General features: G+C 40.8%; 1 protein-coding gene and 1 long non-coding RNA gene across 3 annotated transcripts in view; one reads left to right on the top strand and one right to left on the bottom strand.

Moving 5' to 3' along the window:
* The window catches only part of FLVCR2 (FLVCR heme transporter 2), a 55,400-nt gene extending 43,143 nt beyond the window's left edge, over window positions 1-12,257 (top strand). Inside the window, exons 8-10 of one of the 2 annotated variants that reach the window (XM_054970999.1) lie at window positions 1,050-1,161; window positions 1,603-1,658; window positions 9,798-12,257. In XM_054970999.1, the coding sequence (XP_054826974.1) occupies window positions 1,050-1,161; window positions 1,603-1,658; window positions 9,798-9,860 (231 nt within the window). In that variant the 3' untranslated portion in view covers window positions 9,861-12,257. Of the gene's footprint in view, window positions 1-1,049; window positions 1,162-1,602; window positions 1,659-4,866; window positions 4,948-9,797 lie in introns of those variants that run through there. The other variant, XM_054970998.1, reaches the window with a different exon arrangement.
* On the bottom strand, window positions 12,224-13,433 carry LOC129324033 (uncharacterized). The gene is made up of 2 exons (XR_008596510.1): window positions 12,548-13,433; window positions 12,224-12,424 (listed from the first exon to the last, which is right to left on the bottom strand). It is a non-coding gene; the product is annotated as an uncharacterized LOC129324033 (long non-coding RNA).
* Between the last annotated feature and the right edge of the window lie 953 nt (window positions 13,434-14,386).

Below are 14,386 nucleotides of genomic sequence, written 5' to 3'. Positions count from 1 at the left end.
TACTCAATCTTTTGATCAATCCAACTCTTTCTCATAATGCATGCTGTCATCCAGTATTGGAATGCAGTCTTCTCTGCCTTTGATGGTTTGCTAAGAAAAATCTTCACGGCAGCATTCAAAACCCCATTTCTGTGACTGAGAGACATATCAGCAAGTTGCAGTCTTTATCTTCCTAGCAGAGAAGGCATTTTATTCTCCGTAATAATAAGAGTAATGTACTACTTTTTATTTTTTTGTGTTTATTGTCCACCTTTCTTACATGGATCCAAAACAGATTACACATATGATAAATGTTTTCAGTCAAAGTGACAGGATTACAAGATACAGTAACATCTGAATCTAACAGCAAAGATTCTTAGTAAGACAAAATAATGCAGTTGGGTTGAGATCATAGTATGGGGAGGAAAAACAGAAAACAAATGCAAATATATCTATTTAAGAGAACAAGACAATCATTGTAAGAAAGACTTTATCCCTAATAAAAGTCTTCTCTTGAGCTGAACAGGTTATACTGCAGCTTGAGTGCTACTAAGTATCAGCTGTGTAGAGGTTTTCTGTGTACAAAGTGCTTTGTAATTCTGACCTCTTCTGTAACCAGTTGTCAGACAAAAATGTGTTAAAGGGGGAACTTCCAGCTGCCAATGTAAGAACATATTTTCTTATATAAAGTGTCTTACACTGCATTGCTTACACTGCATTGCTTACTATATTGAGGTCTGCATAGGACTGCGCTGCTAAGTAACCTAGTATTTTGTCCCCAACAGTATCCTGACTCAATTGCTTTGGAGATGATTCTAACAGCCTAGGGCACATTCCGCTATTGGCACTCATGATGCACCCTTGACAAGATGCTGTCTACTCTGACCATTCTAATCAACAGCCATTAATGTTCCATTCTTTGATCTAATGGTGCAAAGATAGCTAATGTGACTTCTGCAGTAAGTGGTGGCATGTAATATAGTTGGATAACCAAGGAGTTTGGGTGGCCAAGTGCATATATCTGTACTTTTCTGCTCAGGTTCCGCTAATCCTTTTTACTGTTTTGCTAGATCTTCGGAATAATTTTCACCATCAGCCAAGGACAGATCATTGATAACTTTGGGACCCGAGCAGGAAACCTCTTCCTCTGTGCCTTCCTGTCACTTGGCACTGTTATAACTGGTAACTATACCCTCCAAAAGTTGTCCACCCGTTTCTGGGTTGCTTGATACAGTATTTATATTGGTGCTTCGGCTTAATACATGCTAGTTTAGAGATATCCAGCTGAAGCTCTGGGACCAGATAGCTTTCCATCTGATTCCCCAGTCACTCAAGAGAAGATGCTTACAATTTTGTCTTTTCTTACTAAAGTTTTCAGCGCTGTATGCTTCCACTAATGGTCAGGGCATCAGGTTGACAAACCTCCAGTATATTAAGAAGATTTGCTGAAAGAAATCCAAAATTTTAAGAAGGGTTTATTCTCCCCACAACCCATTAGCTGTTCTTTCCAAGTTTTATGCACTGTTCTTCTATGCTCCCTGAATCAGATGTCACTGTGTAACAGCTGCTTATGACCTACCTGGTGACTTTCTGACTCTGATTTCTCTTCCCGCGATGTCCTAGTGTTCATCAAAGCTGATCTCCGGAGACAAAATGCCAATCTGAATAATGAACAAACTGTGAGTAAACAATGCATTTCTGCCAGTAGCTTAAGGTCATTTTCTCCACCTGTGAGACTTTTTTTTTGCTTATGATGAATAATTGTGCCAGCTTAAGAAAGTTTCACTGTCACATCAGCTGTTAACAGGTTTGGGTGCTGCTAGGTGTTCTCCTTTAGGAGGCAACAGAGCATGACACACAGCACACTTCCTTGATGCCACAGAGGATCTATGAGGAGTGAGTACTCTCTGCTATGAGGGTAGCAGAGTTAGTCTGCAGTCAAAGAGCAAGATTCACATCCAGTTCCACCTTAAAGATCTACAAGATTTTCCAGGGTATAAGCTTTTGAGAGGCAAAGCTCCCTTCATTAGCTATAAGTAGGAATGGAAATCCCTGAGTCAGTTTGGTGTGGTGGTTAAAAGTGCAGGACTCTAACTTGGAGAACCGTGTTGCTTCCCCACTCCTCCACTTGAAGCCAGCTGAGTGACCTTGGGTCAGTCACAGCTCTTCCAGAGCACTCTTAGCCCCACCTACCTCACAGAGTGATTGTTGTGAGGATAATAATAACATACTTTGTAAACTGCTCTGAGTGGGTGTTAAGTTGTCCTGAAGGGCAGTATATAAATCAAATGTTGTTATTGTTGTTGTTATTATTATCTCAGTCAGTGGGAGAGGTGTTCCAAAGAAGGAAGTCAGGATGCAAAAGTACAATGCAAAATGTAATCAGCTTGATTACAGGAAGGGAGAAATGTTTAGGAAATGACACATTCAGGCAGCCATTCCCTGAGATACAGAGATCCCAAAGCACTGATCTGATGATCTCTGTGAAGATTAGGGAATTGCAATTTGGTATCTTCAAAGAAAGGAGACTCTAGGGGCAGAATCTTTTATTTGGCATTGGCAATAAAAAGGCTTTAGCAGCACAGCAGCCTTCCTGCTACTTAGATGTTCTCTCATTTCATCAAAAAAATGCCCAAAGTAAACAATGAAGATACTGCATACTACAGCTTGGCTTCCAACTTCCCATTCCATTCACAGAAGGCACTCCCTCCCATGGAAGAGGGGGAAGTTCATTTTTTGCTGATATTCCCTTTCTCATGGCAGCCCCTTGCATTTTGATCCACATGATGTTCCTGGCTGTCTACAGGCCACAGGGGCACAATTCTGGGGGACGCAGAAAACTGCAGCAGAAGGGGGAAACAGGGAATTTGCCATTTAATGTGGTTGAGGACCGCTTGCAGTGCTTAGGATAGAATCCTATGCTTCCATGTCATGCAGAATATAAGCTTGTACAGGAAAGGAGGAAGACAACTGAATTGTGTCCTAATTCTTACAGTGTCCTTCATCTACTCTTAAGCCAAGAAAAACTTTAAGGAGAGAGGGAGAAATTGGTAGTTTCCTTTGCAAGTAGTTTTTCTCACTGGCTGTGAACTCTTTTTTCAGGACACTTGCAGTGAACTTTGTTCAGTGACCCAAACTGAAATCCATTCTGCATGAGCCAATTTTGACAGTTTGGTTCCCATATTGCAATATTTTTTGGGACCATCTGTACCCTATTTGCTGCCACAAGTAGTCAATCCAGCTATTATGAGACTTTTCTGTGGCTTTCCTGGGAGTGCTCATACCCTGTCTTTTTTTAAAAAATCCAGTTCCCAGTTGGCTCTTTCCCTGTGCACACGCTTTATTCTGTCTTTTAGTGTTCTGCCCTCTTCTGCCCTCCCACCTTCTACTAGCCCATTTCATTGTGATTGGCTACTGTTGTCTATCCAGCCACTCCCTCTCTATCCCTCTCCCATCTTTTCCATCCCTCTCCTCTCCCACTCTTTTAATTTTTTTTAAAAAATCCAGTGTTGGATCGATGCGCTGATTGAAAATGTGCTGGAGAAGAAATTTTACGTTGGTTTTCAACAAACATTTTGTTTAATCTCTCTTCATTCCTTGCCCTTGATTTAATTTTCTTTGTAATCCCCCATGAAGGAGGCTTCTTTTATGAAACATGTTAAACATGAAGGGCAGAATAGTGAGAACTATTCTATTGTTTAAAATATGAGATCAGTTACAGATCAGAGAATCTCATCTGTTTGGCCAAAAGTCTTTTCCATGTTGGATGACCGTTATATGCTTCTTTTATGTAAAAGGCAAGTAGAAACACTGCCGATGTTACCTACCTCTTGACTAAGGTTGCCAACTCCGCCCCTCCCAGCAAAGGTCTTATGTTGTTAATAGTGACATGGAAAAACAGAACTTTTGTAGTGGAATTTTTTTTCCTGGCATAGGAATATAGTAATGGGAAAGCTTCACCTGCTCATTTGTTTGCCTGTTATGCCTTTGTAATAAGCAATAGCACCATGAACTTTGAGTTGAGGCACAGTGGGTAGAAAAATTAAAGATTCTATTCCACATCCTGGCCTGATGTCTTGGTAAGTGGATGGTCTTTAACTGTGATTGAGCTATAGAGAAAGCTGAACTGAAATGGATGTGTGCATGCTTTTAATGCACATTTTCACATCCAGGGAATAATGCCACTGCCTTTTGGAGATTTTTAGCCAGAGCCTCATGACTGGGCAAAAGTATTCATGAGATGGCTCTGGAAAGTGGAGCCTGCAGAAGGAGAAGTTCGTATACAGCAACTGCGGGTGGAGTAGGACCTGCTAGATTGGTGACAACAGTTCCTACCGCACCCATTCTGGCTGTTCCTGCCCACCCAGAGTGGGAGCAATATAATTACAGTGAGCTTCATGCCCATTTTGAATTATCTTTTTGTTGTTTTTCTTTGACATGTAGCATTATGATATCATAACATCCATTAGATGCTGCCCGATTGTCTGGGATCATATAGTAAAAAAAAGAAAGCTGAAGTAGCAGCAGATACAAATATCTACACACAGATGTGAAAAGGGTGTCTTGTGTGTGGAGAAAAGCATTATGCATCTCTGAAAATGTTTGCATGCAAATATTTGATACAGCCCTACCTACAGTGAAACATTTTTATAGGAGAGGGCCTAAAAGGTTAGATTTAGTATTACGGGCTAGTTGTAGAAGTTGATTTCATCAGATTTTCTGCCATCTGACAACTGAAAACCCGGTAGTATTTTAGGGCAACATATGAAGAGGCTCATTTGCCTTCAGTTCTGCTAAGATGTACCATCTTCCTCCGACCATGAATGACTTGTTTGCTTTGTGTTCTGTCCTTTTTTCTGGAATGGTGACATGTGGCTGTTGTTACAGAGACTCCAGGGTAGTACCAATCAGATAACGAATTATGGCGTTTGTACCTTAACCCCATCATTTCCCATCCCTCCTCAGTAATTCTCGAGCAAAGGTAGGATAATCACACTAACCTGCTTATCCAACCTAATATTTGAGGCTGCACCAGCACCAAACCAGTAGTTGGCAGTAGGGCTGACATGAGAAGCAAGTAGTAAGGGTGAAAGTAAACATTAGGCAAAATTTAAAAATGTCAGATAGCCTCAGGACTTTAGTAGAATTTATGGGAAAAGGATCTTGCAAGATATTGGTGGAAAAGAAAGAGAGGACCAATGACTTGTGTACAAATTATGCATGCTAAAGGATTTTATCTTCTACCTTATAGGGAGAAAGGTGGAATTTAATTGCATTTAATTACCTCTTCCCTCTGGCACACTGGAACTTGTCTCTAGGAAATTATCCACAGCCATGGATTAAAGGGATGCATGCAACAACCTAGAGATAAACTTAGCAGTTGATTCTTGGGACACCTGCCAACTGTGTCAAAGTTTAGAGAGAAAGGGATTGGAGCGAGGTGTTAGTTTTCAGAAATCCTTGCTGGAGCAGATTTTGCTTTTGTGGAATGTGACTGGAATGATGGTCAGCACATTGCCCTTTAAAATTTTTTAGCTCCACTGCTGTCTCTTCTCCTAGTATTCCCAGCAGGAAATGCAAGAGGATACTAGATATAGACAAGATCTGTAAGAAATGGGCAAGTGCCTGGTGGAGAAAAGTTGCACTTTTACTGGATTTGCTCCTGATGTAGAGCTTAAAGCCTCCCCCTTTAGTCAAAGGGATTGTTGTCCTTCAGTTAAAACAGCTGCTGGGTTGGTGCTTCTTTGGGTTATAGTTCCTGCAGCTGATAAAATATTCTGCTTGTGAACAGTAATTCCACTTCTTTGTTTGAAGAGGTCAACTTATTGTTGCTTGCTGCTCTTGTTGGAGATGCTTTTGCTGTTTGTCTTTCCCCGAGCTTTAATTCCCTTTTCCTCTTGTTCAAAGATGTGCCTGCACATTCAATGCTCAGCAGTCTGAAAAAAATTCCAGCCAGTGGGCAAAGGCTAAGAAATGCAATAATGAATTGCCAATTTGACCTAAATCCTTCCTGAAGCCATTAAAATAAGAATTGGTAGAAATTGCCTGAGATGGGTTTGAGAAAGCATGGCTGTATCCTTGAGAAAACTCTGTTTGACTGATGAGTAACAAGCATTGAATATTGACAAATCTTGCAAGGTATCTTTTTATACTTTTGTTGTTGCGGGTGATATGCAATGGACATTCTGAAAACTTGCTGACATCACCTCTACTTTTGGCACTGCCGCTTGCAAAATGTGACATGAACACAACTGCTACCTCAAAATACTGTTTCTAATCCATCATTTGCAAGATGTAGTGATAACAACGACTCCCTGAATCCCCTAAGGTATATTTCAAATACCACACATTAGTTTCATTCATGACCTAGTGATTCCATATTTGGGTAGTAGCATCTCACTGTTCAGAGTTGGGACTTCCTATTTTGTCAGTCTGGCCTAAAAGTGTTGATTATTCATAGCACTCCAAAGACCAGCTATTTTCCTTCTTGGTGGGCCACTTCAGAAGGGCAGGAGTTTTGAGTGCAACACCAGGTGCAAATTCTTAATTAGACTAATCCTGTATTAAAGTTGTAAACCTAGTTTAAGTATGTGGACAGACTTGTAGCTTGCAGTTCGGAGCTAACAATGTCCAATTAAGTTTTGGAGTCTTTCGCCATGAATTCATAGTCTCCCATTCCAGAGGAAGGGGAACTGAATTAGGCATCTTACATAGGCCAATCATACCATTTAATGAATTTTAAATAGTAGCAGCACTAATTATATAGCTCAGTAAAATGAAAAACCTGATCATATATTTAAATATTCTGTGTCAGAAAGTGCCACAGTTAAACAGTGGCAATGCTCTGCAAACTTGCTTTTGGGATTCGTGTTCGTGTGTCTCTGCAATTAACAGCCATGCGCTTAACGTGGCAAATCACCATTCATGTTCAGTGGGGGTTCACAGGTGTAGGTAGCTGCCTCCTTTAGGGACTGCAGATTGCTGCTGAGCTTGCAGAAATTCAGCAGCCTACAGCTGTCTGTGTTCCTGGATTTCCATGTTGAGAATAGTGAATTTTCAACAAAATATTGAATGTTTGCTTGTCATAAACTGTTCAAAAGCACAGAAGCTTTGATAGAAAGAAAAAAGCTGCAATCCTAGTAAAGGTAGACAGCTTTATGTCTTCCCAGGGCAAAAGCTGCCCACAGGAGTAAAGCCTGTTAATTTTTTTCCTGATCAGTTTGTACAAGTGGAGCTAACTAGGGATATATGTCATTCCTGTATGAGAGAGACCATGGGGGCTTTCTCATATGGGAACTTCTCATTAACTGACAGAGAAGGAGTGCTTGGAATACTCAAGTGTACTTGTAACATAACATTTTCAACTGCGAGGTTGTCTTGAGTAGTAGGGGGTCTTTTGGGCAGCTGGATCTAAAAAAATGCTCTATGATGTACAATGGATAAATGGCATGGAATGAGGTGGCTGGTTTTTCCATGTGAACTTGCTGCATATTCCTGTTTTGTTTTGCACTGTCTGCAATTTCTGGCAATATATCTTGACAGAGCTCTTAACCCTTCCTTCCCCACCCCCAGTAGCTAAATATAAGGTAAGTGCCAATGTAGGGAAAAGTGTGAATTCAGACTTCATCAATACTTTGCTTGTTTATGGAACCAGATAAAAGGTGATACAATATTTAGCAGTCTTAAAAACAATCCAACCCCCATCTTTATTCTAGCCAGCCTATTGTTTCTGCTGTGTTTTCAGTAGATCAGCTGCTAAGCTTTTCTGTTTCTAAATGCCGCCTGGGCAAGAGCTTTCCCTCTGCTTCACTTGAAATCTTCTCTACAGCTGCTGTTTCCAGTGGGACAATGATCTCTTAAAACTCTGTTATGTCTCTTTATGCAAGAGATGCTATGCAAAATAAACCTATAATTGCATTGAGTTTTGTCTTGTCCTTAAGCAGTTTCTAGGAATGCTAATGTACATTCTGCTGCTAGTTACTGTCTGGGTCACTGGTCATCTGCTACAAGCCTCTAAATGTCTTTAGTAATGCCGTTTTATTTATGTCTTTTCTTCTTCACTGAGCACTGTATTATCATAAATGATGCATCTTAATGACAGAGCTATGATAAGGCAACAAAGTGTCGTTAATTTCATACAAAGGAAGGCCATAGTAAGGGCCAGGCAGGGGGTGATGTAAAAAGAACATGCTCTAGCTATGTAAAGCTTGGACTGAGTTTTAAAACTTGGCAGTGGTTCCTAGCCGGTGGCTATTTGTCCACTGGCATTTTTGGCACTTATTCTATCACAATAGTGAAATTCTGTAAATATGTGATGAAGTAATGCTTAGATCTCCAAATCCTGGCTTTCGAGGAGGAGACAGAGATTATTCTGTCTTTTGCTCTGCTGAGCATGGTTCCCCTTCAGTCTCTAAAACAGGACATTACTCTGTTTCTTATTCAATGGGGAGGGGAAGCTTGCTATAAATGATCTTCTTTAAAAATGTATTTATTTGACCAAGCCCAAATGATTGTTTTGGGAAAGACGAAAGACCTTACATACATAAGCAATTTTGCTGTCTGTGAGAGTGTTCACACATCATAATAAAGAGTTCTGTTTGTGACTGGCATGAACCTGATGCACCACCTCCTTTATGCACACAACATGATCAAAGAGTTCCTGGTTTTGGATGCCTTTAAACCCCAAATTGCTATGAAATTTCAACATTGGAGCCTGGACCAATTCAAGGAGCTGTGACTTATAGCAGCAAAGCCTGCATCTTTCCACTAAGGTCTCAGGATCAGTTGCCATCACCTCCACTTGAAGGGAGGTTGCAAGTGTTGGGGAAGACCTTTCTGTATCTGAGGCTCTGAATAGCCACAGCTGATCAGTGTGGGCAATATTGAGCTATATGGGCTAGTAGTCCGACTTTGGTCTAAGACAGCATCACATATTCATATACTTTATTTCTTCCCCACAAACTGGGACCCTGATTTAAATCTCAGTTGATTCAGGCACCTGCATTTGGAAAACCCAGCAAACTGGAAGTTTCGGAAAAGGATTAAGAAACCAGGAAACCTTCAGTCATGCTTCACACATGAACTAAGGAGGGAGGGAGCAAGTGAACATGGTAGCAAGCGTGGTTCATGTCTGTCATTAACAAATCTTTTTATTTGAGATGCCACTTGCCTTTCAGACATATCTTGGAGTGATGGACAGGCTTGTGACATTTTGAAGGACTCCAGTCCGTGGATAAGATGTATCAGTGACATTAAGTAGTATAAATTTAATGTGGTGTCTATTTCTAGCACATCAGCAGTGCAAGGATGATCATGGCGGCACTTCTTTGCTTCTGTACTCTGCCAAGTTCTGATGAATGCTCTGCGCCAGCATTCTGTATTGCATTGGGCCCAGAGCAACAGAACTTATCTTCCCTACAGACTTAGCTGAATTAATAATCTATCTACTGTTCTTAGGAATCTCTGGAGTTGTCGTTCTTGAGAGACAGGGTGAGGCTAAGGCTCTAACAGAAAGTACTTAGAATTGTGGCTGAATTAAAATTCCCATGCTTCTTTGGGAGAAGTCATGTATAGATCATACAACTTGCTGGCTTTGCTTATAATGACTCTTCTTGAGCAACAATGTGGGTTATGCACCATTTGTTCTACCTCCATCTTTCTTTGGATCTCTACTTTACCTTTAATATATATTTGAACACCAAGCAGGACCTCATGTTTTTACCAGCAGGCATATACCACTAAATGTCATGGCCCATTTCAGTGAGCTCTGTAGTAATTTTTTTTTATCCCTGTGCCCCCCTTTTTCTTTTGACTTTCAGAAGACCTTGGGAGAGGTGCCTCAGACCAGCACTGTGCCACTGTATGAGGAATCAAATATCTAAAGGTCTGAGGGACAGAGCTAGATATGGTTACTGTCACCCTGCATTCTCATCTCTACAGCTGCATTTCCTACCACATATATAAGTGGCCTGGCATCCAGAGCCCATCCAGAAAACTGCTTACGTTGCTGACAGGAGTACGTGGGAGTGGGAGTCACCCTCACTCGAGCCAGCTTCATATTTTTGCTCTGGCATTAGGCAAATCAGTGACTGATGGAAAAGATCAGATGGAAGAAGATGGACTTGTCTGCTGGCTTCCGTCCTATTCAACATGGAATCAATTCTGTCATCTGTACATCCTTTTACTTGGTGTACTGGAAAAGTAGATCTGAAGGATGAGGCATCCGCTGGATCCGGAGGAAGATCCTTGCTCCTTAGGGAGAACCAGAAAGCACTTGCTCTGTGAGCAGCCCTACTTAAAATCCAGCCCTTGAGATGCAAGTGCGTTTATAGAGTTTATGGGAAAGTGCTCTGAGGCTTCTAGGCCTCTTCAAAACTTCCACTTTAATAGAATATTTATTTTTATAACCTCAGTCAAGATTTTTTAAATTAATGGATAATAGTTTTGCAATGTGAATATTTTAGACAAATTGTGGTTATACTCTTGAAATGTTTTGTGGTAACTAATTTTTAACAAGTACTTGAGAAGCACCAGCATGTATGATTGATAAGTTGGTATGTTGTGACATACTATGAATGGGCTGGTTTGTGGCCAGGTAAGAAAAACATGGACATTTCATGGAACTCTGTCATGGAAGGAAAACAAACCCAGCTTAAATTATGGACCAAAAGATGGAAGTGTTTGTGTTTTGAAAGAGTTGTGAGAGCTGAACCTGCTGTGTAGTACAAATACACGTAATACGCACTTGCTCACAGGGCTTTTTTTCAGGGGGAACACGGTGGAACAGAGTTCCGGCACCTCTTAAAAACACTCAGCAGTAGTGCTTGAAAATATTATTTCAAAGAATCCTGTGTGTTTCTTCCGCATTTCCCTCTTGAGAGTTCCGCCACCTCTTTTCCCAGAAAAAAACCCCCTGCTTGCTCACGCACCTTGATCTGTAAGAAATCCTAGGATGGTTTCCAATCAAAGTAAATGGTGCACTCAGGAGAAGTTCTATCACACAACTCCTTCCATCAGATCATTGAACAAGTGCAGTACAATGGATTGTGCCTGGTATTTATTAAATACGTTGTGAGTTTGGACCCAGATGACGTGTCCTTAAAGCCAAGTTGTGTGGTGATTTAGTTTGGAAATCCTATATAGCAAAAATTGCATTTTGTGTGTGTGTGAAAACTCTCCAGACAGAATCACGTGAAAGGCTGCCTCTAAGAAGCGTTTTCAGATTCTAGAACAAAAACAAATCTTCCTACAGCACTTCCCAATTTTACAAAATGCTTTACAGCTTTTCCCCATCCACCGTCAGTCCCCAGCCTGTCCCACTGCAACTCAGGAAAGAAAACCAGAGTGTTACAGGGAACAGAGTGCAGGATTTGGACTGAGGAGTCCCCAATTCAAATCTGCTCAGCCATGTGACCTTGGGCCAGTCCTTTTCTTAGCTCATCTACTTCACAGGGTTGCTGTGAGGATAAAATGGGGTGTGTGGAACTGTATGAATAATGCTGTGAAACCACTTGCAGAATGAATGGGATAGAAATGAAATGAATTGAACAAAATAGATCCCTATCATTTCCTTCTCCCATTGAATGGGACCTAGTTGGACTGGCATATACACCTGTTAACTTTTCTTTGCAAGGGGTTTGGTTAAACCTGTTCTTTCTTAGTGGGAAATCTGTATCAGGGCTTCCAAATCCATGATCAGTAAACATTTTCTACTGTTCTTCATCATGGAGATTAATACATACCTGCATATTCCTCCCCCGTGAAGTCACCCCATGCTGCCTTGCTCTGGAAATCTTTCCACTGCTGGCCTTCTAGTTACTACCCCTAGACCCCCCCTTTTGGTCTCTGTGGTCAAATAGCACTTAGATTCCCGCTGTGCCTCCCTCCCAATATGCCAGAGTACTTTGTCTGTGAGGGTCTGCTGGCAACACGGCTGAGCAAGAATGATTCCTGGAGTTGATATATTTTGTTGCTGTTCTCTTAACCTTCTTGCAGGTTTGCAACAGTTGAAAAGTCCCCACTGAGCCTAATCTAAATAATTTGTGGAGGCCCAAGCCACATAAAACAAGCTTTCAGCCAGTGGAGAGGTTCTGAGCCGTGGCTTTAAAAGCACTGCTTTATTACGAATAGTATATTTTTTAAGAACTAGATTTTGTCAATCCCCCCATGGCCAGCTTGTATTTTCTTGCTTTGACTGGTGTGAAGTGTGTGATTTTTCAATAAGATAATACTTCACTACTTGCACTTGAGTGTATTTTTGTATGTAATTAAATTAGAGGTGAAACAAAAATTACAAAAATGTCTTACATAAGCTCTTGAACAAGTTTATCATGTTCCCCACCTCAATGGTTTGTAACAAACATTCAGGTCTTCTGTTGATAATGCACTTGGGATCAAGGGAGCTATCCTAAGCAGGTCTACTCCGTCCTCAGGTCTGGTTTTCTCCCTGGAAAGTGGCCACAGGATTGCACTGTAAGTTAATGTTTCCTAACTTTCCAATAGCTGAAGCACACTTCATTCTTTTGCTCCTGGCTTACTTTTTAACAGTATGAAAGTTAAGAACTCTTACCCTGCATTTCTATGGAAGTCATTGTTCTGGGCATTTCGGTGATTGGAAGAGGTTACTCATGCAGAGATACACTTATGGGAAGATAGAAGGAAAGCACTCTTCCTTAAGCCCAAAACATAGGGTACAATGTCCTTTTGAAAGTCTGTGATCTTTAGTCTTGCTTGACCTCAGTCTAAATGACCCAGTCTTGTTTACTTAGTTGTAAGTCAGTGCTAGATTCAGTGAGCTGGCTAAGTTTAACAATGGCCATAAATGGCAGCTAGCCACCTCCTTTCTTCTAGTTTCATAAAACTCTCTTTTTGTCAACTTGTGCATCTAAACCATACCATTGTTGCTTCTAATTTTACAGTGCCGGTGATTTCTAGCTGTAACCCCTCTGGTCTCTGCCTCTGTGACCTCGATGCTTAGTTGCTTTGAGCATTTGTATTCTGATGGTTGGCTTAGCAGCTCCAGTTTAGATGTTCGTTATTCCTCATTCTTCAGTATTTCTGATCTATGAACATTGAACTTGCAGGGGGCCATTGTACATTTGATGCATCTTCTAGTTCTTTTATTAGTTCCTAGCTCTTCTTCGCAGTAAAAAGCTTAACTCCCTACAGGACCAGGTAGAAAAGAGAATACGTTAGTGCAAGCAAGGAGCGTTTTACTGACAGTTTCAACTATTGGCTAATCACTGCTGATCTCCCTCCTGAAGATGACATCTTTAATACTGGCTTTACTGAACCACCTTTGAGTGGAGCTTTCTCAGAGCTGTGCAGTCCCAAATAATATTTACATATAACTTAAATCTATATGGTTGTCAGTTACACGAGCCCAGGGCTAACCATTTTGTTGTCCTAAATGAGCGACTGCAATCCTATGCAGAGTTACTCAGTGCAGTTAGTGTGGATTAACTCTGCACAGGATTGCAGTTAATTTCCCCCCTTCTCTGCTTGTGTATGCTGAAATATTTAACAATTGGATGTTCAATGAATAAGAGTTGAACTGGGATACTATTTGCTAATTTTGGATTTTTAATGTCAGTAGTTTAACAATCACATTATTGTGCTGCATAATAATTAATCTGTCCTACATTCTGCTTCCAGATTCCTGGGTGCCATCACTAACATACTAGAATTTCCATTTCATTACTAAACTTGTATCAAAAAGTAAACGTATCCACTGTTTGACCTTCTCATAACTTGATTGCAAATACAGGTTAAACCGAACTGTTGAGTACCAAAACACTAAGTTGCAGGCTGGCTAGTTGAGTAAGTAGACAGGGATGGGGACTTGGGAATACTAGAAATATCACTCAGCTAATTAAAGGAAAAGCAACCTCTAGGCCCTCCTCAATAGTGGAGGTAATTTTTCTTTCTCCAAGATACTTACAGAGCGGAGGCAAGTATTCCTGATCCACTGTCTCTATATTAGGGCCACCCTTGTGCTGGCCTATAGTAAGAGAGAACTCCGCTTACCTGTGGAGTTCTGTAAGAGATGCACCAGCATCTATGTGACTACACAGTATTTGTCATCACTAAAGTGAGCAAGACAAAAATCTCAGGGGGTAACTTTCTGTAGGGTCAGGGGAAATAAAATACTCTTCTTGGTTTCTTCAATTTCCTTTCAAGAGGTCTTCTGCCATCACCTCCAAATTAGCAACATTCATCCCCTAAACTGAATGGCCCACATCCTTTCTGCATTTAGGAGCACTGCAATATATAACATTTATTACACAAATAAAAAATAGGAACCAAAATGGTTTTTGAATATTGATGCAAAGAATGACTCCCCCCCTGGAATTTGGAATTTAAAAAGCCATTGTATCTTGTGCAAAATCCAAGAAAGAGAGAATCTGAC

The sequence above is a fragment of the Eublepharis macularius genome, chromosome 2 (assembly GCF_028583425.1).
Source record: "Eublepharis macularius isolate TG4126 chromosome 2, MPM_Emac_v1.0, whole genome shotgun sequence".
NCBI lineage: Eukaryota > Metazoa > Chordata > Lepidosauria > Squamata > Eublepharidae > Eublepharis > Eublepharis macularius.
This window is presented reverse-complemented; position numbering and strand designations above follow the sequence as displayed.